At 47.7% G+C, this 12,737-nt stretch overlaps 6 protein-coding genes across 6 annotated transcripts; 1 reads left to right on the top strand and 5 right to left on the bottom strand.

Moving 5' to 3' along the window:
• Positions 1-639: 639 nt before the first annotated feature.
• Positions 640-2,405, bottom strand: BJ212DRAFT_1386527 (eukaryotic translation initiation factor 2 subunit alpha). The gene is made up of 6 exons (XM_041336838.1): positions 2,211-2,405; positions 2,021-2,153; positions 1,595-1,961; positions 1,281-1,548; positions 1,142-1,231; positions 640-1,077 (listed from the first exon to the last, which is right to left on the bottom strand). The coding sequence occupies exons 1-6, from the start codon at positions 2,301-2,303 to the stop codon at positions 967-969; spliced, it is 1,062 nt and encodes a 353-aa protein (XP_041188022.1). The 5' UTR covers positions 2,304-2,405; the 3' UTR covers positions 640-966.
• Positions 2,404-4,658, bottom strand: BJ212DRAFT_1386534 (uncharacterized protein). Its single transcript, XM_041336839.1, has 5 exons — positions 4,279-4,658; positions 3,542-4,227; positions 2,728-3,492; positions 2,587-2,677; positions 2,404-2,527 (listed from the first exon to the last, which is right to left on the bottom strand). The coding sequence occupies exons 1-5, from the start codon at positions 4,520-4,522 to the stop codon at positions 2,517-2,519; spliced, it is 1,797 nt and encodes a 598-aa protein (XP_041188023.1). The 5' UTR covers positions 4,523-4,658; the 3' UTR covers positions 2,404-2,516.
• Position 4,659: 1 nt separating this feature from the next.
• Positions 4,660-7,612, top strand: BJ212DRAFT_1386538 (major facilitator superfamily domain-containing protein). The gene is made up of 13 exons (XM_041336840.1): positions 4,660-4,899; positions 4,959-5,057; positions 5,107-5,252; positions 5,301-5,367; positions 5,420-5,534; positions 5,585-5,728; positions 5,776-5,857; positions 5,908-5,924; positions 5,977-6,312; positions 6,370-6,457; positions 6,520-6,861; positions 6,911-7,143; positions 7,200-7,612. The coding sequence occupies exons 1-13, from the start codon at positions 4,737-4,739 to the stop codon at positions 7,270-7,272; spliced, it is 1,905 nt and encodes a 634-aa protein (XP_041188024.1). The 5' UTR covers positions 4,660-4,736; the 3' UTR covers positions 7,273-7,612.
• Positions 6,879-9,003, bottom strand: BJ212DRAFT_1536225 (uncharacterized protein; the record flags this gene model as incomplete). Its single annotated transcript, XM_041341817.1, has 6 exons — positions 6,879-7,540; positions 7,591-7,726; positions 7,777-8,088; positions 8,143-8,671; positions 8,729-8,770; positions 8,824-9,003. 6 exons carry the CDS (start codon positions 9,001-9,003, stop codon positions 7,366-7,368), a joined length of 1,374 nt encoding a protein of 457 aa, XP_041188025.1. The 3' UTR covers positions 6,879-7,365.
• An 888-nt stretch (positions 9,004-9,891) lies between these two features.
• Positions 9,892-10,105, bottom strand: BJ212DRAFT_1281911 (uncharacterized protein; the record flags this gene model as incomplete). Its single annotated transcript, XM_041331654.1, has 2 exons — positions 9,892-9,975; positions 10,034-10,105. 2 exons carry the CDS (start codon positions 10,103-10,105, stop codon positions 9,892-9,894), a joined length of 156 nt encoding a protein of 51 aa, XP_041188026.1.
• Positions 10,106-11,095: 990 nt separating this feature from the next.
• Positions 11,096-12,275, bottom strand: BJ212DRAFT_1570603 (Polymerase/histidinol phosphatase-like protein; the record flags this gene model as incomplete). The annotated part of the gene is made up of 5 exons (XM_041342046.1): positions 12,256-12,275; positions 12,014-12,203; positions 11,404-11,964; positions 11,292-11,351; positions 11,096-11,263 (listed from the first exon to the last, which is right to left on the bottom strand). Exons 2-5 carry the CDS (start codon positions 12,170-12,172, stop codon positions 11,096-11,098), a joined length of 948 nt encoding a protein of 315 aa, XP_041188027.1. The 5' UTR covers positions 12,173-12,203; positions 12,256-12,275.
• Positions 12,276-12,737: the final 462 nt, after the last annotated feature.

Consider the following 12,737-nt stretch of genomic DNA (forward strand, 5'->3'; position numbering starts at 1 on the left):
TGCAATGCTACCTACCCTGTACCATATTGGGTAACCGACACACAGCATGACAAATCCGAAGTGTAGTGTTGTGGCTGTGCATGGAGCTTCCCTGTGAACCCTGAGTGGCTGTGCAGCACTGTGTGGTGCCTATGATACAGCCACTCAGGGTTTTGCTGATGTAGCATGACACAGTCTATCAAGGAGTATTCAGAGGACTGACTGATCATACTGATAATTGATTTATATATTGTGTACTTTTGTCAAAATTCTGCTCAACCTTAATGTAATTCTACTGTGGTTATAAGGATCCTGCTGAGGCCAGGAAGAAAAAGGAGCAGGGTAATGTAAATGTATATACATGTCAGTAAATAAATGAGAGCACAGGGGAATGGGAGGTGGTATCCTGCTCCCAAAATGTAAATTATTTCAAAATCTACTATGAATTGTTAGGAAGTTGCAGCACCTCCCAAAGCCAAAGGAGTGCGAAGCACTGCTTTGTATTAGGATGCAGCCAAGGCCAGGAAGCTAAAAAGGAGCGCGAAGCGCTCCTTTTGCGAAGGCACAACGGGTGTTGGATTCGTACACATTGATTCATCCATAGTGTTTAGAATCCTGCCGAGTCTGAAACAAACTCTCATGTTAGAACACCAACTCAACATTTAGGTCAACCAAGGTTTCTGCCGACGCAGGCAGCAATTCTCGAGTCGCTCCAGGGGGACAGAAATAGTATTTGTGCGATTCAACAGCATAGAGGCATGGCCTACCAGGGCACACATGATCCCAACACTATCTGACGAACTCGAACTCCCAGGCTCCACAACTCTCAAACTTTCTAAAAAACTCACAACTTCATGCCATATCTCAAGGTAAAATTCGACACCGCCATTAGGCAGCTTAATGGTCTACACCCGGGCCTCAGGAAACAATTTGGTTCGAGATAAGCCACCACCATCGAGAAATGTACCTGAGACCACAAAGGATGAACTAGACCCCCTCCTCGTCATCCTCGTCACCAGAGACTTCTGCATTCTCTTGACCTGCTTTGGCCATGAGCTGTGCGAGATCCTGCTCTTCCGTCTCAGAGACAGCTTTTGGCTGAAAGGAAAGTAGCAAAGGGTGTCAGAATATAGATGACGTGTAGTAGAAAATTGCACTGCACCTTCATCTTTACAACTAGGTTTCCACCTTGACCCTCGATCGTGCCCAGAATCGACTCAATTGCGCGTTCCAAACGATCAACAGCAGCGTACTATAAATTATCTCAGACAGCTTTGTAATCGAGAACGATAAAGACAAACCTTGTCTGTTGCGTTTGTGCTGAGAACATAAAGTGGAGGGGCTACAAGCTTGGCTTTAATCGGCACCGTTTCGTTGCTTTGCGCTTCACCTGCCCTCAGAGCTTTTTTGATGGCGTCGATGCCGGCAGGGGTGTAGCATGTGAGCTCGATATCAGCGCGCAGCTTGATAGGCTGGGGTGTCAACCGCCGTGCGATGGTGCCCATGAGAATAGATATGGCTGCCGATGAGACAGGGTTTGGAATGGAGGAAAATACAGTCTCTTGCTCGCTGGTCTCGTCAGCCCCCGCAGGAGGTAAAAAAGGGAAGGACACACGTCAAAGCAAGCTTAAACGCATCGTATGTGTGGCCATATTTATGACCAAGTGGCCATGCCACTTGCTCATACAGTTTTTCCAACCTTTCTTCCTCGTTCGAGCCGTCGTGCGGCACAGCAGCCTCTTCAGCAGCCATGGCAGCCGCAGCCTCCTCAGGATTGTCCTTCTTCGCCGCGCGCCTAGACTTCTTCGTCTCCTTCTCCACCGCCTCGTCCTCGGGAGAAATAGAGGCGTCTGCATCCATCGATGGTAGCTTCGACGCAACATGCCGCATGATCGATGCGACAGCTTTTGACTTCATGTACCGTTCCTCACACTTGATGATGTCCTCAGGGGAAACACGACGTTTTGATAGATCGATGTAGCCTGTGCGCACAGATTATGCTACGCTTATTGAGCATGGTTAGACTGGATGATCAGCATACCTTTTTCCCTGTCTACACGAAGCACCACTACGACTTCATTACGGCCAACACGGATGAGCTTTTGTATTGATCGGATACGTCTACGGGAAAGCTCTGAAAGAAGGATCATTCCTTCGATGTTGTCGTATTCGAGCTTGTGTTACATGGATGGATCAGCATGACAATGAAGGTACAGATGAATGGTGCGAACCAGTTTGACATATGCACCCATTTCCGCAATCTGGCGGACTTGGACCATGACGAGCTCATCGACTTCTGGATATCTCTGTTCATAATACCGCATGGCAAGTATGGGCAGTCGATAAAACTTTCAAGAAACGCAACTAAGTATACAGCTGAGGATGCTCAGCCGATGAGTCTTAGATTATCGTGCTTTCCAAAACGGTTGATACCTGAAATTACCAAAAACGTGCTTGCAATTGTGACTCGGTGTGCACTCAGATGTAATTACTAATCACAAAGTAGAGCTACAAGTACTGCACTATATATCATACCGTCAAGTAATGGCTTAATGATGAGATTAAGATTAGCCATCACAATGGAAGAAGTCTGCAAAACACACTCACTGTACTTTGGACCTCCACCTCCCTCGGGAACTGTCCATGTGATATCCTGTGTGGGGACCTTGATATCACATAACTTGCAGTGGATACAGTTCTGCAATGACATACATAAGACATGGCACAGGGTTCGAAGATGAGATGCACCTGAGAGTTTATTACTAATTTATGTCCATTCCACCCATCTGTTGCAGTCTCATCTTCAACATATTCGTAAACGCCAGCAGGGCAAGCCCGTTGCAATAACCCAGCATACTCGCTCACGTTGCGCTGGACATGCAACTTTCGAAGGGCGGTATCCTCATCGCCGTCTTTGCGCACACGTAGATGCACAGGCTGGTCTTCTGCATGGTTCGTGCCGGTTAAAGTCAACGAAGTCAGCAAATCTGTCGATAACGGGGGCTGCGGGGGAGGATAGTTGATGGGATTGAATCGGTACGCGGGTTGAGTATGCTGTGCATCCGTCAATCTTTCTCGATTGCGGAAAGTCCAAGGAGTACGTCCTTTAAGAAGAAGAGAATCGACGCCAGAGTACATAATACCTCCCCAGATACCCAAGGGAGTGTGGAAGCTTTCACGCAAGTTACGAACCTCGTTGAGGTCTGACCAAACCCAACTATTCTTCAGTGCGGTTTCGTACTGTGACATGTCTGCGGGTCCACTGCTAGAGTCCTGAGACAGAACTGCTGCTGCTGCTTCGGCAGCCAACATACCGCTCTTCATCGCATTATGGGTGCCTTTAATTTTTGCGATGTTGACGAAACCAGCCGAGCAACCAACCAGGGCACCACCAGGGAAGTAAAGCTGAGGTACAGATTGAAGGCCGCCTTCGTTGAGCGAACGTCCACCATATGCTATCCTGGTGGAGTTCCCAGATAGAAGCTGCGCGAAATATGGATGGTGTTTCATGCGCTTGAATGGGATATCAGAGGGACGTGTGCAACAATTAAAAAGAACGTACCTGAAATTCTTTATAAGGACTCAGATATGGGTTGGCATAGTCGAGTCCGATTACAAGGCCTAAGCTGACAAGCCCATCAGCCATGTGGTAAACCCAACCACCGCCATATGTCCTGAAGTCAAGGGGCCAGCCCATGGTATGAACAACTTCACCAGGTCGATATTGGGTCGGATCCACGCGCCAAACTTCTTTGAGGCCAATGCCATATGTTTGTGGATCGGAATTTTGTCGAAGATTGAAATTTTGAATGAGTTCCTTGGCGATGGAGCCGTGCGCGCCTTCCGCGATAAGGGTAACCTTGGCACGAAACTCCATTCCAGGCTCAAAAGACTCCTTCATGCATCCTAGTTTGTCCAGACCAACTTCATTCGTCTTAACACCAGCAACGCTTCCATCATCTGCGTAAACCACCCCTGCTCCGGCGAACCCAGGGTAAACCTCGACACCCATTTCCTCCGCGATGTTCCCGAGCCATGCAGCGAAACGAGAGAGCGAGACGATGTAATTGCCTTGGTTTGACATTTGAGGGGGATGGGGTATAGGTATCGAGAGCGACTTTGTGAGGAATCGCATGTGAGAGGACGTTGCTGACTGCGTGAGTGGGTTGTCATCGCGGAGGGCCCAATCTGGCAAGAGCTCGTCGAGTGCTCGAGGCTCGATGACAGCTCCGGAGAGGATATGGGAGCCTGGGACGAGTTACATTTACACGGGAAAAGTTCAGTGTTAGGAATACGCACCTACTTCAGCACCCTTTTCCAGTACAACGACCCTGAATTCTTTTCCTAATTTCTGTTCCAACTGCTTTAGTCGAATCGCGGTGCTAAGGCCAGCAGGGCCAGCTCCGACGATGCAGACGTCCACATCTTCCGAGACACGTTCAACAGTGGATGGGTCAAACAATTGCCTGTTGATACGGGATGATGAATGGAACAAGCAATTGAAATTAAGTATCCTTGGACGAAGGACTGTGCGGGCCAGCATTTAGCACTATAGATTAGCTCCTGCAAATTGATGTCCTGCGGTGACCACTAGTGATGGCAACAATTTATGTAAAGGCTTCGATCTCGAAAAGGCAATCCAGGTTGGCAGCCGCGCAGCGGGAGCGTCACGCCTTATAAGTAAAACCAACTACTATCAATTGCAAGCTAATCCTGCAGCAGACAGCCAGCTTACTGGCCAGGCACACTCGGCAAGAATGACCGGCTTTTCTGTTCTACCCTTCGCTGAAGATTCCCTCGATGATGAATCCCGGTGGATAGGAAGAGCCAGGATTTTGGGACCCCCGTTGACACGCCTCCCCACTCTTACTGTCGGACTTTTGGGAGTGCAGGTCTTGTGGTCGGTTGAGATGTCATATGGTGAATGATTAGCCTACACCCTTGCTAGATGGTTGTTCAATACTACTGCATATTGCAAGCTTCCCCCTACTTGTTGTCCCTCGGTCTGTCAAAACCACTAATGGCAGTGGTCTTCCTTGCCGGCCCCCTCTCTGGCCTCATTGTCCAGCCTTTGATAGGTACCTTTCCTGCATTTCCTATTCTTCAGCCCACTCAACGTTTCTTTAGGCGTGCTAGCAGATAATTCAAAGTCACGCTTTGGCAGACGGCGACCTTTAATTGGTATTGGTGCAGCATTGTGTTGTGTTGCGACCCTTCTGTTCGGATACACTCGCCCATTTGCTGCTTTGTTTGCAACGCCAGGATCATCCTCAGTGCGTGCATTCTTCCATACAACTGACAGACCATACTGAATTTGTCAGCATGATTCACTTAGTATATGGCTCGCTATCCTATCGATATATTGCATAGATTTTTCCATTAACGCAGGTTTGTCCTCGCAAACTCTGTATTGTACGATGAAACCAAAATGTATTCGCAGTGCAGGCTCTAGACCGTGCTCTCCTGGTTGACACCCTACCCCCATCAGACCAGCCTAGTGGTAATGCATGGGCCGCTCGAATGCTGGCCATTGGCAGCGTACTCGGATTCTTCGCGTGAGTTTTTATGCAGAGTCGTGGCCTTTGGCACTCAGATTTTATCACAGGGGAGAAATAGATCTTCCTCGATGGTTACCTTTCCTTGGTCATGCTCAACTAGAAAATTTAGCAGTCATCGCGTCTCTGTTACTCGTATTCACTCATCTGTTGACCTCCATTTGCGTCAAAGAGAGGATACTTGTTGCAACCCAGTGTGTCATCTCAATATTTACTTGGTGTTTGTCTCACTCGGCCATAGCTCCCGCGACAAGGGTCTGAAGAAAGAAATATATGATATATGGAATACTCTAACAAGATTACCTCGAGTAATAAGACAGATCGTACGCAGCATATACTCTCACCGCGCCATGTCTATTGACCTATCTTACAGTGTTATATCCAATTTTTGTGCGTTTGTGCCGAATAACGCTCCATTTATCTGACGGCGATAGCTTGATAGTGCATGGCTAGCATGGTTCCCTGTTTTATTCTACACTACTGTGTATATCGGCGAACTGCACAAATCGGTTTCCCCTCCCCCAGCAGACGATATTTCAGCTAACATATTAGAAGAGGAGGCTACACGTCTTGGCGCGCGTGCACTATTCTACAGCGCGCTGGTGTCCCTCGCAGCAAACATCATTATGCCTTTCTTCGTCGCCTGTGCTAAAGAAGAAGTCGCTATATTGACTCCTCTTCAACTGAAGAAGTCGTGGCTGGAACATGTTCGGGTTCACCTGGCTACACTCTGGGCATTCTCTCTCTTCATATTCGCATTCTGCATGGCTGCCACGTTGTAAGTCTCTACACGTCAAAGCAAGTGATGGTTTTGATGATAATTTGACCTGTGAAGCGTTGTATCAAGCGTTGGGGGTGCTACTTTCATCATGTCAGTGACCGGATTTTGTTGGGCCATAGCACAGTGGGCCCCATTCACGTTGGTACGTCATCATCCAAACCCTAAATATCACCCTACTATTATCTGATTCCATACCATTCTCAGCTCGCGGAGGCAATATTGTCTCATCCCGCAACTGACGAAGAGACGACTTCGATATATCTCGAGGACACGCGCTCGAATCTGAGATCCAGGACGGACGATGATGGGCAAGATGCTGATGAAACCCAGCATCTCGTCAATCCTGACCTGGAAGACCCGACATACTCGAGGCCTGTGTCGCCGGAACAAGAGGATGGCGGCTATCCGAGAATCATAATAAATCACGAAGCACGAATCAGCCAGATGGATATAAATGTCTCATCGACTCAAATATCTCAAGGTACATCGCCTCATAGGCCAAAAAAGAATCTCAATGGCTTAAGCTCGCAGGCTGGTGCCATTCTCGTCAGTGCTTCAGATTCTTGTTCCTGTCAGATCTAATCAACGTTACTAGGGCATTCATAATATGTTCATCGTCGTACCCCAATTTCTCGTCACTGGCTTGTCGTCGATCATCTTTGCAATATTTGATCCCCAGAAATCTGTCCTACACGGTCATCATCCGGGAAATGCTATACCTGTCGATAGTACAATCGCTACGTCAGGAGATGTCATGCGACAGATTTTAAACCCAGACAAAGATCCCTCTGTAAAAACAGGTCCCAATTCAATCGCAATAATCTTTCGGTGGGTGCCAATGGCGTCATGCACGCCAGTGAAGCAGCTGACCACAACTAAATCAGGTTGGGAGGCGTGGCCGCGGCCGTAGCTTTTGTCCTGTGCTGGCGCCTAGCTAGGGAATTGAAACGTACATGAACCTGATTGCTTTCCTGGTCACCAGGGTACTTCCAATGTTGAACTACAGTTATACATATATGCTTTGATGCTTTCCGGAAGAATGCCACAGCCTCAAAAAACAGTCCCGTCGCTCTCTATCTCGATGGGTGGTCCGCCGGTCAAGGGCCGGAGCTGCTTGGCAATTTCTCTCCCTCCTTTCCACGTTGCGCTTTCTAGGACTTGGGCAAGGGTTAGATCACAAGAGTTCACACCAGCTTGACGTCGGATCCCGTCGGCGATGCGATCCCTGCCCAGGAACTTCAGTATAATTTTGGGACGGTTCCACTAATGACTCACAGTTCAATCACCGTCATTGCCCGCCATTCAACTACAGCACTGTGTGATGGTGGAAGACATGGAATACCGCTAGTGTTTGCGAGCGCCTGAAGGCCTGGTTTGAGGGTAAGAACGCCAAAGTCGATCAGCAAACCTCCTAGATCAAACGTCAATGGCAGTTGTCATACTAAGGTACATCATATGTACCGTTTCTATATTCCGGAAGACCAGTCATGTCCTCGATGCCGTCAAATTTCCACTTGAGAATCTTTTCCATAGGCTCAATCAAGCTGTATGTGATCCATCCCGTTAGTTTGTGGAACGGTACGAAGTCGTCTCCCTCAGCTTGTCCAACCGTGGCGAGCACAGAACACGGCCACGCATCTCCGAGCTGTACTCCACCGATGGAATATCTTGCAGGCCAAATCAGAGCTAAACCCTCAAGTAAAACTCCCCACAGCGATGAGACATGGACACGCAGGGATGAACCATCGAGCTTCGATTCAGATTCCAGGAAGTCTGAACATCAGAAGGGATAAACCGCCTGATCAAGGAGTGAACAGTGAGTAATACCAATGATATTTCCTGGTCTAGCATCAGAACCGAACAAGCGAGGGTTAGACTCCAATGCGGTCTTGAGATTGACCAGGAGCGAAGTTCGGCCAGACAGACCAACCATCGGATTGGCATCGCTAACTTGCATAGCGGTGGCAATTCTTGATTCATTTATCTGAGACAATCCCTGCGCTTGAAGTAGGAAAATCAGATGATAACTCCACACACGGAAGATATCCCCCTTACCATCGACGCGATGGGGCTGAGCTGCAGGAGATCCCGAAAAAAGACCTTGGTCAAACATATGTACAGTTGCAACCGCGAGCCCTTCCGAACGACTGTAACTTTCCCCATCTGACTCGTTATATGACCATTTGTTGCCAGCCCCAGCATCCAGTAGGACAGAAACAAGGAATAAATCAATCAACCTTTTGCATTTTTCTTTCTCGCTGACTGGCGACCTTCGTTCTTCATCCCATTTCGCCATCAAAGGCGCTATACGCGATTTTCCCGCATCTAGATGCCTCCATCTCCCATGCGGTGGGATCTATTCATGTGATTCTAAGTTTAACACTGGCTGATCACCAGAAATACAACGCCTTACAGATGCAAAGTCAACACCGCCATCAGCTGCGGGAAAGTCCCTCTGAAACATGTGTCAGCTATAAGTAACGACTGGGAGTCAACTCGAGGCGGGACCTTCATGATTTCGAGGCAGTAATTCACAACGGACGATTCATGATCCGGGCAATAATCAAAATACTCCAGCTTTCCCTGTTGCGCCATGGCATGTACATTTGAGCATCGTTCTCTAATGGCGGGAAGAGTGCGAAGATATGCTGCCTGCAAAGATGGACCAGAGAATGCAGTTAAGTTCATGGTTTGGATTAACCGTATCTAATACTTATCGGAATTCATACTACCCAAGATAAGTATATGGAAGTCCAAAAGTCATAGAGAAGCTACATAACATACCATAACACTGCCAGCCACATCTTGTTGCAACAAAAGGATCCGAAACCACTTACATAAGCTCTTCGTGTACAATTCAATTGACTGGTTTCAAGGCTTCTATTATCCTTCCATACGTAAAGTATAGTCTTTCTAGGGGAGACTACTGTATCAGTGATCGACCCCTTTGCCTGTACAAACGCCTTATGTAAAAAGACTCGTGACGACGACATTCAATCAACAGCCGAAAAAGTAAGGGCATAACTCCGTCAGATTGTACGCCGATTCAGGTTCCCGCGAAGCTGGTACTCCACACTGCTCTACGAGGCTATACGCTTCCGAGTCTCCTCGTGGGACTATGAATGCCTGCAAACGTGGTAGAAATTCGGGAAGTGAAAGAAGGCATCTCAATTTGAGTATTGATGACTACATAGTTGGCTGGCCCTTGGGCCTCAGCGACTGGAAGACTAGTACTAAGCATAAGTAAGTACAAGTATGATCGATGCCCTTGACCTAAGAGTTTGGATGTGCCTAATGCTTAACTCAATCAAAAATAATGGTAGTTACGAACGCCAATCCAAGATCGGACTGCGAGTATAAAGTGATTGGACAGGAAACTGTGATCGGCAATGGCGGGGTGAAGACCCTTTTGGTAGCTGCGACAACAGCGGGTCCGATCTTTTATGCGTTTGGTCTAGCACAATGGAAGCACATTTGATTTCCATTTCGCACGACGATAGTTTGGGCTCTGCCCATGCTGGTGTGGGACAAAATCACAGTCAGTCGTTAGATCTTTAGATATTACGGTGCAACAAACTATTGAACACATGTGTTAGGGCAAATTGGACAGCCTCGTGGATGTGCAGCACTATATCGACATTGAGAGGATTGACAGTCCACCTTTCAGTTGTTGTCAGTGACTTCAAAGTGCAAATGCAATATCACTGCATTGGCTAACCTTCCCCCCGTCCCCGATGGGCTCATCGTGACCGCAACCGTGTCTGGCACACTGAACCTGACGGTGGCACATGTTAACTGTAACGCAAGTTAGTCGCGCTAGAAGAAAGCGTCAGAATCGCCCTCACATGAGAGATGTCCAGTGGAAGGGTGGGATCGTTAAGCTGAAGACACTCTGTTCGCGACCCTTTAAATCTTGCCACTGCATGTCCCCCATCACGCACATGCAATAAGAGATCACCAGGAAAAAATTATTCTCGTGAGAGGCTAGTCTGATGACTGCGGGGTTAAGTGATGTCAAAGTCAATGCGGGGTACGGATTGCGAAGTTGGGGCATTAAACTTTGACACGCCGAGCACCTTGCATCGAGAAGCACGTCAAAGGCGAGTACATGATGCGAAGACGTATGAATCTTATCTTGAGCAGCATGGCTGACCCACATCTGAGATTGATGACACGCAATGAGGATCGCGGGTCCAAGGGAAAATCGAGATCTTGATTCAGAGTATTTGGGCGTTAAGCTAGTAGCAGTGAAAGGTAACTGTCATAAGTTTGAATGCTTCTGCGATGTGCTCTCCAACTGTCAAATGTAGCACCGTGGAAATACAGGTGGTTGTGCGCCATCGTGGTCATCCTAAATTGTGTTAAGTGTCCGTCCATGATGCGAACTTTTTACGTATGCAAGCTCACCGCGCCTGATTTGCGCCTGATTTGAAGCAGCGTACAAGCAAATTAATTGGCACCGGACGACGAGAGGACTCTGATCGCTTCCTCACAGCATAACACCGCACGCCGTAATAGGATTTAAAGGCATTGCGCTCCCATTCAGGCATGTTCTGTCAAGCGACCTGCAGTCCGAAATGTGCATTACGGATAATGATTTAATGCTAGACGGAAACGTAGCAGCATCCATGAAGCAAAGCATGGTCAATTAGAAAATGAAAAATCGCGAGCTTTGGCTAGACTGCATCTTGGGGGCAGAAAAGATCAAAGATAAGATCGAAGTACTTCAAGCCGTTGCAAAACATACTTCAATAAAACTTTCGCCAAACCCATTTCGTATTTATTGAAAAGTGATTTTGCGCTTTTCACCTTCCCTATGTTTCCAGAAGGCATGGAGTCGCCAATCACCTTCAATTCTCCTGGGAGATATGTACCTCCCATTGTGATTTGGCTCTGATGAACGGTCCAAACACCAAAGTTCAGTGATTCCTACATGAACCAGATAGTCCTGCCACATCCAGATAATACTGCCCGACAGTCTGCGGTCCGTGACTGTCATCAGACAAAGCAAATCGACCAGTTTTCTCCTGGATAAGCTAAGCACGGTAAGGAAGTAACGATTGATACAACATGACACTTGTTACTGACCGCTACCACATCTTTCCCAGGGTACGGCGAAGTCCACCCCTTCTTGAACGCGGCAGCATTAATCTCAAAAAGTGCGCCGTACCGCGTAGCTTCCTCGATGTTCCTGATTAGCTTGCCCCAGGCGATGGGGTACTGCTTAAGATCGAGGGAAGGGGTGTAGAGTCTGCACAAATCGAGATGGCCAATAATCTCTGGCTGAAACTGCCGCATCAACTGATGCTGTGCATCGAAGTATGTAGACAGAAAGCGTTCCATTTGATCGTTTCCGAGAAGATAAACGCCCTCTTCATTCGAGAAGTTGGCCAAAGCCTTTTCATATGTGACACGATCAAAGTCGATAGGGATAGTGCTGACATGATGGACGGATCCAACGATATAATCGATGCGCCTCTCATTATCCTTTAGGAGCTTTTGAAGATGATTGAGGTCATGATCGGTAATGTACTCTGTCTCGAGTCCAACCAATAAAGTGATCTGGGGGGCATAAACCTCCTTCAGTCGATGAGCTTCGTTAAGAAAACTCAGGAACTGCTTTGACAGGTCATCAAGGGATAGCTCTCTCTGACAAATAGATTTAGATGTAAAGCCTAGTTTGAGGAGGAAAACCTACCTCCTCTGGATACAGATCTTCTAGCCTGTAGCGGGGTACATGTTCTGTCAAACCATACACCTCAAAACGTTGTTTGATGGCTTCCGATACAACTTCTTCTAAGGATCCGAGGGCATGCCTACAGAACTGTCCGGAGTGAGAGTGATGACTGTGAGGCATAGCTATTTAATATTTAGCACTGAGATGCACACTGAAAACAAGAGATTCAGACTCTGCATCTGTGCATCAATCGGATGTCTTACATAATATATGTTTAAAAGGTAATGCAGAACCCATCGCGGGAGGCATCATGAATCACCACGACCCCGCGTGCGTATGACATCGATTTGATGGTTCGCCCGCATGCTACCCCAGATGTTAGATGACGTGTTGGATCCATGCTTGACAAGCTCAGAAATGGGGCATGTAATGAATAATTTACGCAATGTAAGTGCCGTATTTGCCGCGACGCTTGCTGTCTTAAGGAGTACTTCGAAGTTCCAAGACCGCAAATGATATCCTTTCAGAAGTTGTCCCATCCATGCTAACAACTTGATAGGCAGTTTTCTCTCCGTCATGTAACGTGAAACACTTGCAACACGGGCTTTTCATGGCAAGTAGCGTTTACCTGAGTAACCCTTACCCACCTCAGACCCGGATAAGAGCCTTCGTGAGTCATGTCATCATCCATCAGTCGGACACGACGGAGATGGAGTCTTTGGAAGCTCCGTAGCCTAACTGATGC

The sequence above is a fragment of the Suillus subaureus genome (genome assembly GCF_016647635.1).
Source record: "Suillus subaureus strain MN1 chromosome Unknown BJ212scaffold_43, whole genome shotgun sequence".
Lineage (NCBI taxonomy): Eukaryota > Fungi > Basidiomycota > Agaricomycetes > Boletales > Suillaceae > Suillus > Suillus subaureus.